Source organism: Nannospalax galili, unplaced genomic scaffold (genome assembly GCF_000622305.1).
Source record: "Nannospalax galili isolate Female #2095 unplaced genomic scaffold, S.galili_v1.0 scaffold886, whole genome shotgun sequence".
Taxonomy (NCBI): Eukaryota; Metazoa; Chordata; class Mammalia; order Rodentia; family Spalacidae; genus Nannospalax; species Nannospalax galili.
Genome location: NW_008355971.1, coordinates 1899966 through 1916710, shown reverse-complemented (window position 1 = coordinate 1916710; position 16745 = coordinate 1899966). Strand labels below are relative to the sequence as shown.

Below are 16745 nucleotides of genomic sequence, written 5' to 3'. Positions count from 1 at the left end.
CCTGATTAAAACCTGGTAGCTCCTGTGCCGGAGGGCATGTATTTGTGGCGAGCACTTTAAAAGAAGAGTCAGGGAGGATGCCAGGAAGGCACTCTGCTATGAAAGGAATCTGCAGCACATGGTTTCCGAGCTCGTGAGCTATCCGGACGTGAAGAGACTTCTACTTGCATAACAGAGGACCCCAACACTAGTTTATATATTTTTCTTATTTTTTATGTGTATGAGTGTATTACCTGCATGTATGTAAGTACACCCATGTCGTGCAATGCCTATGGAGGTCAGAATAGAGTGCTGGATCCCCTAGAATTGGAGTTACAGATAGTTATGAGTTACCATTTGTGTGCTGGGAATCAAACCTAGGTCCTCTGCAAGAGCTCTTAACCACTGAGTCGGCTTTCCAGCCCCTCCAGACTAGCTCTTAAGGGGCCTCTAATGGCTTTAAGAACATTATTTTAATGTGTATTAGTGTTTAGCGTGCATGTAAGTACACCCGTGGTATAAAATGCCTGTGGAGGCCAGGTGTCAGATCCCTGGAACTAGAGTCACAGAAGGTTGTTAGCTGCCAGGTTGGGGCTGGGAACAATGAAACCCAGGTCCTCTGCAAGCGCAGCCAGTGCTCTTAACCACTAATTCGGCTCTCCAGCTCCCCCCCTTTTTTTTTTGGTTTTTTGAGTCAGGGTCTTACTGGGTAGCCCTGGCTGGCCTGGAACTTATGTAGACTATGCCGGCCTTGAACGCAGAGATTGGCCTACCTTTACTTCCCCAATGCTGGGATTAAAGTTGTGTGTCACCACATCCAGCAAGTTTTTTTTAAAGATAAGGTCTTATGTACCCCAGGCTGGCCTCCAATGTTATATCACCATGGCTAACCTTGAACTCCTAATTCTTCTGCCTCCACCTTACAGTGGGATACAGGTGTGAGCCACTTTATCCAGCCTTACCATGGCTCCTTATCAATACCACGTGGTCCAGGCTTAATTTGAATGACTTGCCCTGGGTCCCCAGGCAGTAAACAGAGAATGCAAGGCTTGAGGCCTGAAGGGGAGTTGAACTGAGTTAGCACATCTCAAGCTTAAAATGTGTGGCCATGCCCAGGGTCAGAGAAACTGATTCCAGTCAGCACCAGTGTCCAGGAAGGAAACTGAGGCCCAGAGGTGGATCCACTATAGCCAGGCCACATGACCATTAAGGGGTGGGGCTGGATTTGAGCCCAGGTGTGGCAGTCTAATATCTAAGAACACAAGCCAGGCACAGTGAAACAACACTCAGGTAAGGGGATCAACATGAGTTTGAGACTAGCCTAGGCTAGAGTTCCAAGTCTTTGGGCTAGAGTGAGATCACACCTCAAAAGAAAATAATAAACAGCTCCTAAATAAAAAGCAAACCACATATCCCCTTTCCTCCTTTTGGGTCTTCTGAGAAAGGGTCTACACAGCCTAGGCTGGCCTTAACCACTCCACCCTCCTGTCACAGTGCTGGGATCACGGGCAAGCACCACCATTCCCCACCCATTTAACATCCTTTCAGTACCAATCTTACACTTACTGCCATTTTGCAGATGGCCACCTTAGGGACCAGGCTTCACAGGACCTGCCCTTTTGACACCAGGAAGGGCCTCGGTGGTACACAGAACCCACAGCAGCCCCCCCCCCCCCGCCACCACGTCCACCAAACATGTAGTTTAATATTCAGTTAAACCCGCAACTCTGCCAATGGAACTTTTTAAGAAAATATGCCTGTATGGGAGTATGTACAAACGCATGCAGGCTCCCTTGAAAACCAGAAGAGGGTGTCAGATCTGGCGCTGGGGGCTTGTGAGCCACTGCCTGACATGGGGGCTGGGAACAGACCTGGCTCCTCTGAAAGAGCAGCAAGATCTTAACTGCTAAGCCACCATCTCTCCAGCCCCAATGCAATTATTTTCCAGAAGAGAAAACTCAGGGGCACAGAGAATGGCATGTGCCACCAGACGCAGGGGGCAAATACCATACAACCCCAAAGACATCACAACCTGCAGATGTGTTTATTATACAATTCCTGCTTGACAGAAGAGGTTCCTCTCACCAACACTGAACACAAAAGCCAAGGGTGTTGGCACATGACTGCTTCTTTTCAGTCCCCTCTCAGAACCCCTGTGGGCCAGTGGCAGTCTTGATGACTAGGAGTGAAATCTGAACCCAAGACCCACTGCCCCTGGAGCAGGAAGAGCCAGCTTCTGAGGACCGGGTGCCCAGCCACTGTGAAAGGCGGTCACTTCTTCTTCTGGACATGGCCACAGTCGTATTTGCCCCGCACAACTTTGAGTTTGACCCCAGGCAGGTCCTGAGTGCGGCCACCCTCCACGAGGACCACGTGGTGCTCCTGCAATGTGTGACCCTCCCCAGGGATGAAGCAGACGGCCTCTCGGCCTGTGCTGAGGCGCACGCGGCAGCACTTGCGGTTGGCCGAGTTGGGCTTCTTGGGTTTCCGGATAAAGGTGCGCAGCACCACGCCCTTCAACTGAGGCCGGCCCTCGGTGGCGCCCAGACGCCGAGGGGGTTCCTTCCGGAGGCCCTGGCGGTGCATCTGGTTCAGGGTAGCCATGGAGCGGCTGGCCCAGAGCTGGGGAACAACGGCCAGGCCTGGAGAGACACAAGAACGACCCATGTTTCTATGGTCAGCCAGGGCTACATAGTGAGACCCTATCTCAAAAAAAAAAAAAAGAAAAAAAAAAGCAACCCAAAACACCACATAACACAAAGAAATAACTTTTATATGAATTGATTCATATGTATTCTTCAAAGATAGGTACTAACTTGAATGCTGTTTAGAAACAATGCTTTTTTCTTGTTTTGTTTCTTTTTATTTTTTTTAAGACAGGGTCTCATATAGCCCAGGTTGGCCTGGAACTTGCTGTATAGCCAAGGATGACCTTGAACTTCTGATCCTCCTGCCTCTACCTCTGGAGAGTGGGATTACAGGCATGTGCCAGTGTGGTGGTTTGAATGAAAATGTCTCCCATAGGCTCCAAGTGTTTGGACATTTTGTCCCCAGATGATGGCACTGTTTGGGGAGGTTTTAGAAGGTGTGGCTATCCTGCAGGAAGCACATCACTGGGGTGGGCTTAGAGAGTTCTTAAGCCTTGCCAGATCGTTAGTCACTCTTGCTTCCTGTGCCTGTGTGAGGAAGTGAGAGATCAGCTTCTGCTGCTCCTGCTCTAGCCACCATGCCCCCCTGCTGTGATGGAGTATAATTCCCCTGGAACCGTAAGTTCAAATAAACTCTTCTTTCTATAAATTGCTTGGGTCAGTGTTCCTATCACAGCAACAGAAGTGACTAATACAGCCAGCATGCCCAGTTGATGCAGTGCTGGGGATTGAGCCCAGGGCTTCATGCATGCCAGACAAGCACTCCACTCTGAGATACATCCTCGGCCTGAAATGACATACTTGAGCTGGTGATGGAGCTCAGGGGCAGAGCCCTTGCCTAACATATTCAATGTCCTAGGTTCAGCTGCCAGCCCTGCAAAACCAAAGTGTGATTTGTTTTTTGGGTGGATGGGCAGGCACCTGTACATATGTAGAGATCAGAAAACAACTTGCAGAAGTCAGGTTTCCTTCCATCATGTGAGTTCCAGGGATCAAACTTGGATCATCAGACTTGGTGGCAAGCATCTTTAACCACTGAGCCATCTCACCACCACCCCCAAAAGGAATATTTTAAGCTACTACTGTACATACATTAGAGCCATCCCCATAACAAGCCTGTCAGTTGTTCCTTCACACAAGCAACCTGTCAGTTCAACCTTCAACATGGGGCAGAATCTACCTCCTTTCTCCCTCTTTTACTAAGACCCTAAGATTGGTCCAGCCTTGTCTCTTGGACCATCTCCTCACAGGGAATCCCTGACCCCAGCCTGTCCTCAAACACACAGCCAGAGTCAGGACCCATCCTTCCACTGCTCAGAGGCCCCTTGGCTCCATCTCACCTGAGGAAAGACTCCACCCCACCTACCATTACTTCCCTGACCTCTACTCCCAACCAGCCCCTTGTTCACACTTCACCAGCCTGGGTACCCCCAAAAAACAACACAAAAAAAGACCACTGTGGCTGCAGAATAGTACAAGGAAGGCAGGGGGAAGTACCGGGGAGAGATATATTCAAGGCACAACAATGGGACTTCTTCATGAAATGAATGGTGTAAGATCAGAGACAGGCTGAAGAGATGGCTCAGCAGTTCAGAGCACTCCCTGCTCTCCTGCTACTGCACCCACATAGTGGCTGACAACTAGTAACTCCAGTTCTAGGGGATAAGGCACCCTCTTCTGGCCTCTGTGGGCATTGCAGGCACATGGTACATTTACATTCATGCAGGCAAAACATACACAGAAAATAAAAATTTTAATTAAATAATTTTTTAAAAGCCTGGGGGAACAAAATATCTCATACCTCATTCAGGACATAGCCCATGAGAAACACCTAATGCCCGGGCAAAGTTGACACCATAAACAACACTCCCCTTCAGTGGCTGACACCAAAAAAAGCTCGATCTCTGAGTTTGAGACCAGTGTGGTCTACATAGCGAGTTCCAGGCCAGCTGGGGCTACTGGGAGACCCTGTCGCAAAAAGACCAAAATTAAAAAGAAAAGTTACTTGAACTGGGCTGGGCGTGGTGGCACACACACCTTTTCATCCTAGCACTTGGAAGACTGAGGTGGGTGGATCTCTGTGAAATCAAGGCCAGCTGGGTCTACATCCAGGTCAGCTAGGACTACAGGACCCTGTCTCAAAAACAGGAATAAATACAATCACGAGATACTTAAGCATCTCTAAGAAATGCACATTTGTTGGTATGATTATGCACAAACATCAGTGTCCTACGACTGACAGAAACAATGACAGAATGTCACTAGACAAATAATCTCCTGGATTGCCATTATCTATCAAGTCCTTGACCTATGTATGGAAGACATGGCCATGATTATCTTAAGCTATACTTGACATAGCTCTTTCCCACCTCTTGCACCACGGACCAAGAGACATGGTGGAGAAAGCCTGTATTCCCAGCATTTGGGAAATGGAGGCAGGAAGGATCAATTCAAGGCCAGCCTACAAGATGAGTTCAAGGTCAGCCTGGGCTACATGAGCCCCTGTCTACAAAACAAAAAATGCAATGTGTTTCCAGCCGATTAAAGTTCCTAATCGCATCCGAGCCGTGGCAGAGGTACACACGTCCCAGGGAGTCAATGCCTCATCCAGCCTCGTCCCTGCGGCCCAAGCTCACTTACCGCGACTGAGGGACGAGCTGAGGCCACGGAGAAGGCTGGGCCAGTACATCTCGCCGCCCGCTGCGTCCCTGTGTTAGGGGATAAGATACTCAGAAAGGAGGAGGGAACCGGTGCCCCTCTCTCAAGAGTCTTCTGGAATTGCCCCCAAAGCTCTAACCATAATCCTTATTTATATGATTAATACAACGTGTCCCCGCAAACTTAGGCTCACTTTCAATAGGCTCCCGGGGACCCAGTCGCCCTCACCTGCACATAGGAAGAAAAGGGAAACTGAGGCAAAGAAGAGCGGAAAGGAAGGTTTGGAGGATATAAAATTCCACCCACCTCACCCACTCTCGCAGGGTCCTAGACACGCTGAATCCTACCTCCAGCCACTTCCGGGGATTTTCTCATCAATGATTGGCTGGTTCTGTCATCCGTCACTAAAGGGACGGAACAAAGACGATGATTGGGCAAGGACAGAGTCCATCTCCGTCAACTTTCCTCATTGGAACTGTTTCTAAAGCCTAAGCGGGAAATCCCTTCCTGCATCTGATTGGCTCGTCCCTAGAAGAGCAGCTGCTTTGCAGTTGCTCTAACCGTGGAGTGGGCGGGACAGAGGCTGAGTGACATATTGTTTCCGGTCCAAGATGGCTGCGTCCATAGCGAGGCTCTTTTGGCCTTTGGTGGCTCGACAGGGACTCCGATCCCGGGGACGCTGCGTGTGCAACCCGAACCTAAGGAGGAGTTTTGCTACAGAGAAACGAGTCCGGAACCTTCTGTACGAGCACGCACGCGAAGGCTACAGCGAGCTTCCTGATCTGGACATGGAGTTGCTCTGCGCATGCCCAGAAGAAGCCGCGCGCGCTCTGGAGCTCCGCAAGGGGGAGCTGCGGCCCGCCGACCTGCCTGCCATCGTGAGTGGGCTTGCGGGGGCTGCGGGAGCTGGATGCTAGCTTTATAGAGCTGACGCTGCACTACAGGAGTGGGAGGGACTGTTTGGGGAAATTTGGGTTCCTTCCCAAGTTAGGCAGTGTCTTGTGCATGACCCACTTAGTCCACTGAGAAGCAGGGACCTACGGGATACCATGGATGTATTCTATGGCCTGGACGCCCATATTGCATGTATTTCCTAATGCATGCTTGGTCTCTACTGGGCTCCTGGAACTTATGTACCATTGTCTTCTGTGCGCCAACTTTATGCCAACCTCATCATAAAGCCATAAAGAAAAATGGGGAGCGGGGCTCTTGAATTAGGAGACAGCTCCACACCTGTGCCACTAAAAAGCAAACAGGTAATTAAGGTTGAATAAATGGATGGTGCTGCAGAGCTGATATTTAAGGAGCATCTCACATGATCCAGATGTTGAGACTAGGTGGCAAATGATACTAAAATCATTAGCACTTATGTAGTGCTACATTCTAAGGAACTAAGTTTTTGCGGGCCACATGGCCCAATGGGTTAAGGGGACAAAGCAAGCTTGCCACCAAGCCTGATGACCTGATCTCAGTCCCCAGGTGGAAGGAGAAAACTGTTTCCTGTGGATTGTCTTCTGACCTCCACATGCATGCCATGGCACATGCACTCACACACGTACAAGTACACACACGATAAATAAATAAAAATGTTTAATAACGTTTTGCGGGGCTGGAGAGATGGCTCAGTGGTTAAGAACACTGTTCTTGCAGAAGAACTGGGTTCAAATTCCAGCACCCACATGGCAGCCAACAACTGTCCATAACTCCAGTTCCAGGAGATCTGACAGCCTCTTCTGTCCTCTGAGGGCATTACATGACACGGGTGCATTTGCTTACATGCAAGCATAACACTCATACACATAAAAAAAAAATGTTTTGCAACAACCTTATGAATTAAGTGCCACTATATCATAGAGTAAACTAAGGGTTCATTAACTTGCCCAATATCACAAAGCTGGTCAGTGGAAGAGTGTGAATTTGAACTTGGTGGCTGACTCCAGGCCCTACTATGTTTTTTGAGACAGGGTCTCACTATGTAATCCTAGCTGACCTGAATCTCTAGGTAAACCAGTCTGGCCACGAACTCAGAGCTCTTCCTATCTCTGCCTCCTAAATGCTGGGACTAACAGCATGTGCTGCTATGCCTGGCCCCACAATCTTTACTGTGCTCTCCCATAAGCAAGACGATTCAAGTTTACAGTCTAGTAAAAAATATTTCCCATTCCCATAAGTGCAGAGAAGGCAAAATAGAGGCCTTCTCCCAGGTTTGTGGCATTAAGATATGCAAATTGAGGACTGGAGAGAGGGCTCAGCAGTTAAAAAAGCTGGCTGCTCTTACAGAGGACCCCAGGTTTGCTTTCCAGCACCCCCATGGTGGCTCTCAACTGCCTGTAACTCCAGTTCCATAGGATCTGACGCCCTCTTCTGGCCTCCTTGGGCTTCTGCATGCACCTGGTTGCACATACATATAATAAGGCACACACTTTACACTTTTTTTTTTTTTTGGTGTTTTTGAGACAGGTTCTCCCTGTAGCCCCAACTGGCCTGGCACTCACTATGTAGACTAGGCTGGGCTTGAAGTCACAGAGATCCACCTGCCTCTGCTTCCCAAGTGCTGGGATTAAACACATATACCACCACACCTAAATATACATAAATATTTAAAAATAAATAAATAAACTGGGTGTGGTGGTGCATGCCTGTAGTCCCAGCACTTGGGAGGCAGAGGCAGGCAGATCTCTGTGAATTTAAGGCCAGCCTGGTCTACATAGTGAGTTCCAGGACAGCTGGGGCTACAGGGAGACCCTGTCTCAAAAAGACAATAAATAAATAAATAAGTAAACAAATAAATAAGTAAATAAATAAATAAATGGGCACGGTGGCACATACCTTCATTCCAAGCACTCAGGAGGCAGAGGCAGGTGGATCTTTGTGAGTTCAAGACCAGCCTGGTCTGTATAGTGAGTTCCAGGCCAGCCAAAGCTACATAGAGACCCTGTCTTTAAAAAAAAAAAAAAAACCTAAATAAATAAATAAGGAAGAATAAAGAAAATTTTGTTCTCTTTAAAGAGGTGACTCATCCAGGTGTGCTAGTGCATGCTCATAGTCCCAGCACTAAGAAAGGCCAGAAAATTACAGGTAACGAGGTCAGCCTGGACTACTAACTACCTAAGGAAACAAGCAAATGAAAATTCACCCAGAAGTCACACTTGTAGTGTGCTTCACTTCTACAGAGGTCCTTTGGTTGGTTGTGTGTGTGTGTGTGTGTGTGTAGACATGCACACCTGCGTGCCTGGTGCCTGAAGAGGCCAGAAGAGGGTGTCATCCCCTGGAGCTGGAGTTTCAGGCAGTTGTGAGCCACCTGATGTGGGTGCTGGGAACTGAACCTGAGTCCTCTGCAAGAGCAGCAAATGCTCTGAGCTGCTGAGCCATCTCTCCAGCACCCTTGGTTGGTCTTGATCAGGTCAACAGAAGCAGCTGCAAAGGAAGCTGGGCAGTGCCTTGGTTCAGGACAGCTGTGTACCCACCTGAGCCTCTGGGAGTTGTAGATGAAGAGATGAAGGGAGAGTGGCTTTGGCAGCACTGAGGAGACTGAGCCTGAACCGCTGCAGTGCAGGTAGCCTGTGAGCGAGGCTGCTTCACTTCTTCCTTTGATGCCTCTGTCCCCCATCCAGATCTCTACGTGGAAGGAATTGAAGCATCTTCGGGAGCAAATCCGGAGCCTGGAGGCTGAGAAGGAGGTTGTGACAGAGGCCGTGCGGGCCCTGATGGTGAGCATGGGGGATGGGAGGGACAGCAGGGGTGCCTCTGGAAAATAGGAGACCAAATTGAAGGGGCTTGAAGCATGTAGACAGTTACTTCACAAACAAACCATCCAGTCCTGGTATTGATAGGACTAATTAATTAGCAGCTCTCCCCAGCATCTCCAAACAGATTCTTTTCCTCTGTCTGTGCAATGCATAAATCTGAGCTGTTTCCCCATCCCAGTTATGGGATGGCTGCCACAGTGATGGAGGCAAAAAGTGGGTTTCTCTGCCTCAATGGCTTTTCCAGGAGCAAAGAGACCATTCCCTAAGTAGACCCTCATTTCTCCAGGGCTCACTCACCTACCCCACACCAGTCATCAGCAAGACAGATAAAGTCACTGTTGGCAGCGCCAGCCTCCAGGGTGTTCACCTTCCCTAAATGAAAGCTGCTTGCCAAGGGCAAACTATCAGTTCTGTGGGCAGGAGAGGAGGAAGCCTGGGTTACACCAGGCCTTCTTAAACTTTTTTCACTTACCAACTCCAGCTCCTTTTGGCCAGGGACAGCTCAGCTTTATTATATGTTTGATTTGTAATTCATTTCTGGTATGTGTGTATTCAGGAATCTATACTGTTGCCAAATTTTGCACAACCCCCATATTCAATCACAGCACCCCATACAGGGTCACAATCGACCATTTTCAAAGCTGGAAGTTAGACAACCAATAGTACCTGCCACATGGCTCTCAAGAACAATCATAGGAGCACAGTCGCACATCACTGTAATCCCAGCACCTAGCAGCTGGGGCAGGAGGATCAAGAGTTCAGGGTCATCCTTAGCTAGGTGTCTAATTCCAGGCCAGCTCCCCAAAACTCATTCAAAACAAAACAGACTTTGGGCTGAGGATGGCTCAGCAGTTAAAAGTTCTTTCAGAGGACCAGAGTTTCATTCCCAGTACCCACATCTGGCATCTCACAATCCCTTATAACTCCAGCTCCAGGAGATCCAATCCCCTCTTCTGGTATCCAGGGCACCTGCATGTACATACCTATGCACACATACACATAAATAAAATCGTTTAAATCCCCACAATTTTTTTTTTTTAAATCTCGTTTAGCCAGGTGTGATAGGTGTGATAGGGTCACACCTGTGACCCTACTACTTGGGACCTGAGACTAAGGGATTTCAAATCTCAGACCAGCCTGGGCCACAGGGAAGCCCCTGTGTCAAAAAATAGTAAGAGGGCTAGCAGTTAAAAGCACTTGTTGCTCTTCCAGAGGACCTGAGTCCAGTTCCCAGCATGTAAGTTGAGCAGCTCACAACCACCTGTAACTCTACCTCCAGGGGATCCAGTACCCTCTTCTGGCCTCTGTAGGCACTCCAACACGTAAGGTAAACACTCACACACATACACAGAAATGAAAATAAAACAGTAAGGCTGGTAGCTCATTTGGTAGAGTGGTGCCTACCATCCACAAGGCTCCAGGTTCAAACCCTAGTGCTGCAAAATAAATAAACATAAAAAAACAAAAATTTTAAAAATTAAGTATAATCATATAAGAATCCTCATCTTCCCCCACAGATCCCACTTAGAGGTGGCATTGTATTCACAACTATAGGTGTCCTTAGCTTGCCTGCCTCCTGGTGTTACCAGCAGAAAAACTGAGGCACAGAGTGGTGGAAAGACCCAGCCAGGCACTGAGAGCAGGAGCTTCAGGTGTCCCGGTCCCGTTTGAGCGTTTGCCTGCCCTTTCTCTTCACCAGCCCCAAGCTCATCCCGGTAATCACTCTCTCCTTCCTCTTCTCCCCCAGGCCAACCAAGACAAGGATGAAATACAGAAGGTACTCCAGTGATGTCTGGTCCCTGTACAGGGAGGGCAGGGAGGGCACCCCGCCAGCCACAGTTCTACTGTAGTGATAGAAAGCGTAACTCAGTTTGAGGAGGTAAGATTAAAGAATGGAGGCCAGGTATGGTTGGGACACGCCTTTAAACCCAGCACAGAGGTAGAAGCATGTGGATCTCTGAGATCAAGGCCAGCCTGGTCTACATAGTGAGAACCTGCCTTCAGAAAACAAACCTCAACCTCTGTCAGTTTGTAAAAATAAAAATCTGGCTTCAGGTGCAGTTGGATCCAGCTCCTGGCTCCATAGTAGGTTTATTCTGAACCCAACTTCCCCGACCCCCACACCCACACCCCTTTGTTGAAGGCACACCTTTCTGATAGCTCCATTTAGAATTTTGAGACTGATTACCACACGTTCAGCTTTGCTCCTGTCTGAGCCATTAGCCATGGCCAAGGCACTAGAAAGTTCCGGTTGGTTGGGTCTGAGCTTTGTTCCCATGAACTGAACTGCCATGTTGTGGTGAGAGGCCCCTGAGAAGAAACCGGTTGTTGGATGGAAAGAGGCAGCATGTGTCCACATGGGGTTCTGCCAGCGAGGATGAGTAGGGCTGGTTGAGGGATCCCTGACCCTTCCCAGGGCTGACCCTTTTTGCTCTGTCCAGAACCCCCAATATCAGGGCCTGCGGACCCGAGGCCGGGAGATCCGGAAGCAGCTCATGCCCCTCTACCCCAGAGAGACCCAGCTGGAAGAGCAGTTCTACCTTCAGGCACTGAGGCTGCCCAACCAGACCCACCCAGACTCAGTAAGGGCCGTGAGAACTGTGAGGGAGACAGGGCATCCAGTGGGGCCTCCTTTCCCATGACACTCCCCTCTCCCTGCAGCCTGCTGGGGATGAGAGCCAAGCCAGAGTACTGCGTGTGGTGGGAGACAAGCCAGGTGAGCCACAGAGATAAGGCTGGAAGCTGGAGGTGGGGCGAGGGTGGTCTCAGGCCAAGAGAGGGCTCTGGGGGCTCAGTTGGAACAGCCCAGCCAGGCTTGAGCTGGTCTGAGTCTCATGCCCTTGACCTCCCTCACTGGACAGCTCACCCTGGGGTGGGTACAAGCCTGTGCATGTCTGTCTAGCTTTTCCCCATTTTGCTTTGGTTCCTTGCTCTCTTGGGCTTTTCCTTCCAGTCCCTTCCTGTCTGTCTACCTCCTGTTTCTCTCTCTCTCTCTCTCTCTCTGTTCTTTGTCTCTTTCTTCCCCTCTTACCCCATTGCCTTTCACCCACAACCAGCTTTCTCCTTCCAACCCCGGGGCCACCTGGAAATCGGCGAGAAACTGGACATCATCAGGCAGAAGTGAGCTCCACCCCCTTCCCACCTCATTGTCCCCACCCTGACAGCTGGCAGCCAGATCCTGCCTTTTGGCGTCGGCGGGCAAAGTGGAAATGCCAGGGCTAGACCCACCCAGCATGAATATTTGATGCTAGGCCCGCCTGACAGCTGGGCCTCTTTCCGCGGGGGCTCGAGTTTCCTCTTCCCCCACCCTTCCTGGCCCATAAGTACTGCTGGTCTGTCTACCCATCTGTCTCTAGGCGCCTGTCCCATGTGTCTGGTCACCGGTCCTATTACCTTCGAGGGGCTGGGGCCCTCCTGCAGCATGGCCTGGTCAGCTTCACTCTCAACAAGCTTGTCCGCCGGGTATGGGCCACCTTGAGGGCTTCCTAGAGGGGGTGGCATTGGCACCAAACTTAGAGGGATCAAGGGTGGCCAAGGCGGGGCTGGGGATGTAGCTCAGTGTGCTGGTAGAGCACTTGCCTGGCAGGCACAAGGCCCTGGTTTCCATCCCCAGGAACACACACAAACACACACACACACACACACATACACACACAGCAGTGTGGTGGCACACACATGTGCCTCATGTATCATCAATTCTTTTTTTTTTTCCTTTGGTCTTTTTTTGAGACAGGGTCTCCCTGTAGCCTAGCTGACCTGGAACTCACTATGTAGACCAGGCTGACTTGGAATTCACAGATATCCTGCCTCTGCCTTCTGAGTACTGGGACTCAAGGCATCCGACACCACGCCCAGCAACACTTTAATTCTTATGACAGCTTCACTTGGCTAGGTGGTTGCTATTACACCCTCTTTTGAGTTGGGACGATTGAAGCCTAGAGACAAGAGCGACCTTCACTCTTGCTGTAGTGTTGGGGGGTGATTCCTGCTGCAGTGTAGTTCACTGTTGTGGGGGCTTTTGGGGGGAGCACAGTATACTGAGAAAAGGAATCCACAGGCTGATAACATGAGTTGCTGGCCATGGTGGGGAAGTCTCATGTTTGCTGAGGGAACTAGGGAGCCATGGGAGGCTTTGAGCAGGAGAGGGACACATTAGATCTGTACTTTGGAGTGGTGCCTCCACCTGCCTGTGGAATGAAGTGGGAAAAGCAGGGTGCATGCAGCAGGAGGACCCCAGTGACTGGACCCCAGGGGTCAGGCCTCACTCAGTTCCTCTGCTGGGGGTGGGGTGGGGGAGTGGACTGTGCAGTGGCCACCATCTCCCTCTGTCCTGGTCCTCCTCAGGCGTGATTTTGGGTCTGGTAGCTGGTTCCCCCCGTGCTCCTAACTTATCTCCTCTCCTCCCCGACAGGGCTTCACTCCCATGACGGTGCCAGACCTTCTTCGAGGAGCTGTGTTTGTGAGTGAGGCCCTGAGGGTTAGCCTTTTCCTGGGGGCACAAGATGGGGACCAGCTTGTCTCCTTGAGGAGACTGGCCTGGACTAGTCATGGGGGTCAAGCCAGAACCTGGGGGAAGAGGGACATTTCCAGATGTTTCCAGTGGAGGAGATAGGGTGGAGACTGCAGCTTGAGAGAGGCCAAGGTTACCTGTCACCTGACCCCTAAGGCCCTCCCCCCCAGGAAGGCTGTGGAATGACTCCAAACGCCAACCCCTCCCAAATTTACAACATCGACCCTTCCCGCTTCGAAGACCTCAACCTGGCTGGGACAGCAGAGGTCGGGCTTGCAGGTGGGTACCTGCCTAGGTTATGGGGCACAACCAGAAGCATTGGGGCGGCTCCCTGTGGGGGACATATCGATCCATGGCTGACACAGATAGTTGTGTAGGTTGTCCACTTCACAGCAGTACACAGACTAGCTGTGTGCCCTGACATGGGGTTATATGCTGCATCTTACCATGGCTTCTTATGGCTGATGGGGGCCCTGACTGACTCCCTCCTGCCCCTCTCTCCTCTCAGGATACTTCATGGACCACTCCGTGGCATTCAGGGACCTGCCAGTCAGGTGATAGCCCATTTCTTTAGACCTAGTCCCCACTGGTGATGCCTTCTGCCTCCCTGACACTCCCTCACATGTTCCCACTAGGATGGTCTGTGCCAGTACCTGCTACCGGGCTGAGACCGACACTGCAAAGGAGCCGTGGGGCCTGTACCGAGTACACCACTTCACCAAGGTGAGTGGCATAGGCCCGGTTGGCAGTGCAGAGGCCACCCCCACCACCCAGTCCTGATCCTTGTCCCTGCCCTGTGTCAGGTGGAGATGTTTGGGGTGACAGCCCCAGGACTGGAGCAGAGCTCAAAGCTCCTGGATGAGTTCCTGTCCCTGCAGGTGGAGATCCTGACTGAGCTGGGTTTGCACTTCCGGTACAGAGATGGGCAGGGCTGACGGGTGGTGGAAAGAGGGTCAAGGGAGAGGGTAGACTGGGCTGTGCTGGCCCCCCACTTGATCCTTTGCCTCCTGTGTCCTATATGAGGCCTGCAGGACTAGACAGAGGACCATCTGACTGTACTGTCAATGCTTTACAGAATTGTGACAGGCTGCTCTGGGGGAAGGAGCTTTTGCCCCTTGAGATGGCTTTCCATCCCTAGAATGAGGCCCAGGAAACCTCATCACCCTCCAGGGTGAAGTAGAGGTGGGACAGGAGGCCCAGATACCACGAGGCCCGCTCACCCTGTAGAGTACAGAGCTTCTCAGAGGGCTGTGACTGAGGAAGGCAGCCTTTTCTCCCAGATGATATATCTCCCAGATGATATATAGTGAGTTTCTAGGACAGCCTGCTACATAAGACCCTATCTCAAAAAACATACCAAAAGAAAAAGCTAAATGGAGGTAACTCAAAACCAGAGGTGGTGGTCTAGACAGAGTATGGCAGCAGTGAGCAGACTAGATGGCTGCTGCTCTCTTGTCCCCTTTCATGGCTTCTACTTCCCCCTCTTCCACCACCTCCTTTACATCCTTCATCTCTCACCTAATGACCTTCTCCTTACTTTTGACCTTGGCCTCAGGGTGCTGGACATGCCCACCCAAGAACTGGGTCTTCCTGCCTACCGAAAGTTTGACATTGAAGCCTGGATGCCTGGCCGTCACCGCTATGGAGAGGTGAGCCCTACCCCACTGGGGATGTAAGGTCGGACACTGGAAGATGGGCCTGTCCCTCAAGACTGAGCCTCTCAATGATCCCTATCCCAGGTTACCAGTGCCTCCAATTGCACAGACTTCCAGAGCCGTAGGTTGCATATCATGTTAGAGACTGAGGCCGGGGAGCTGCAATTTGCCCACACGGTGAGGCCCACACCTTGTTCTGCCTGCCCCACCCCTGCAGCACATCGTCTCCTTCCCAAGGCTAGGGCAAAGTCAGAGCCTGGCCCTGAGCATGTCCTTCCCCTAGGTAAATGCGACAGCCTGTGCTGTCCCTCGCCTCCTCATCGCCCTCCTGGAGAGCAATCAGCAAAAGGTGAGTGACTACAGCAGGAGGATTGGAAGTTCAAGGCTTGCCCAGCAACTTGGTAAAACCTGTCTGAAAAAGTCAAAAAGAGGACTGGGGGCAGTAGATCAGTGGTGCTTAGATCTACCAGTGAGTAGTTGGGACATGGCTCAGGAGTAGAAAGTTTGCCTAGAATCCCCCAGTGAGGGTCTGGTGGTGTTGCTCAGTGGTAGAACACCTGCCTCTAGAATCCCCCAGTAAGGAGCCAAGGCTCCCAGCAAGGCAGCTGGGGGCAGAGCCTGGAGTACAGCAGCACCCTGATACCTGCTCTATCCCTAGGATGGTTCAGTTCTCGTGCCTGATGCCCTTCAGCCCTACTTGGACACTGACCGGATCACAGCCCCTACTCACGTGCCTCTCCAGTACATCGGCCCCAACCAGCCCCAGAAACCCAAGCTCCCCAGTCAGCCAGCTGCCAGCTAACAACCATCCGCTCAGCCAGCAACTGCTTACTACTGCCTGGAACTTTAGAGACCCCAGACACTTAGAACCTTTTTCCTGGAGCCATCCCATTGTGTGTCTGCATTCTTGTCAGCTCCTCACCTGGGTCCACCTCTCCATTCCTGCTACCTCAGAATCAGTCAGTGACTCCTACTGTCATTGGGATTGTCAACAGAAGGCTTGGCCCAGTCTGGAGTAGAAAGCAGGACACTTGGGGAGAGACTCAGAACTCCACCCCTCCTTCCTGATCCCTCTCCTTCAGTGCTGACCAGAAGGCCCTCAATAAATGATCAAAGTCTACTGGATCTGTGCTCGAGGGAGGTGACCGCTCTGGTGCTCCAGGGTCCATGCAGTGTGGCTCGGGGATCCCAAGGGAGCTGAAATGATGCCAAATTCTCCTTTTCCCTGAGACAAGACAGGCCATCACCCTCCAATGGCTCCCTCAAACTGACTCAGCTTCAGCCTTAGCCTTGGCTGGTTACCAGCTCCAGGTGCTGTCCAAAGCATCTCAAACTGTAGGAAGTTAAAGATGATCTTGGGGTGGGGGGACCCTTTGCCCATGCTTACCTACCCTACCTCCTTCACCTACGCTCACCCCACATCCTTCATCTACCTAGCCCCTCCCAGATTTTGCCTCCCACCTTGAGCTTGCCCACCGCCCTTCAGATTGTCCTGTGTTTTTTCCACCTCCGATGCCTTCAGAAACCTGCTTGCTGCCTCACCTTC

At 51.0% G+C, this 16745-nt stretch overlaps 2 protein-coding genes and 1 long non-coding RNA gene across 5 annotated transcripts in view; 2 read left to right on the top strand and 1 right to left on the bottom strand.

The window, feature by feature from the left end:
• Nucleotides 1–1854, top strand: part of LOC115067781 — a 6202-nt gene extending 4348 nt beyond the window's left edge. Inside the window, exon 4 of the long non-coding RNA XR_003847147.1 lies at nt 1559–1854. This is a non-coding gene — a long non-coding RNA (uncharacterized LOC115067781). The remainder of the gene's footprint in view (nt 1–1558) is intronic.
• A 150-nt stretch (nt 1855–2004) lies between these two features.
• Nucleotides 2005–5672, bottom strand: Mrps12 (mitochondrial ribosomal protein S12). Of its 3 annotated transcripts, none has more exons than XM_008853941.2 (3): nt 5592–5672; nt 5268–5335; nt 2005–2621 (listed from the first exon to the last, which is right to left on the bottom strand). In XM_008853941.2, the coding sequence occupies exons 2-3, from the start codon at nt 5314–5316 to the stop codon at nt 2251–2253; spliced, it is 420 nt and encodes a 139-aa protein (XP_008852163.1). In that variant the 5' UTR covers nt 5317–5335; nt 5592–5672; the 3' UTR covers nt 2005–2250. The 3 variants fall into 3 exon arrangements, with proteins under 3 accessions (XP_008852163.1, XP_008852162.1, XP_008852164.1); XM_008853940.3 differs by having other exon boundaries at nt 5514–5594; XM_008853942.3 differs by lacking the exon at nt 5592–5672 and adding an exon at nt 5479–5502.
• A 193-nt stretch (nt 5673–5865) lies between these two features.
• Nucleotides 5866–16319, top strand: Sars2 (seryl-tRNA synthetase 2, mitochondrial). The gene is made up of 16 exons (XM_008853939.2): nt 5866–6163; nt 8900–8995; nt 10782–10811; nt 11476–11616; nt 11696–11750; nt 12091–12154; nt 12391–12496; nt 13446–13493; nt 13715–13823; nt 14053–14098; nt 14180–14267; nt 14348–14457; nt 15100–15193; nt 15284–15376; nt 15483–15548; nt 15858–16319. The coding sequence occupies exons 1-16, from the start codon at nt 5897–5899 to the stop codon at nt 15999–16001; spliced, it is 1557 nt and encodes a 518-aa protein (XP_008852161.1). The 5' UTR covers nt 5866–5896; the 3' UTR covers nt 16002–16319.
• The last annotated feature ends 426 nt before the right edge of the window (nt 16320–16745 follow it).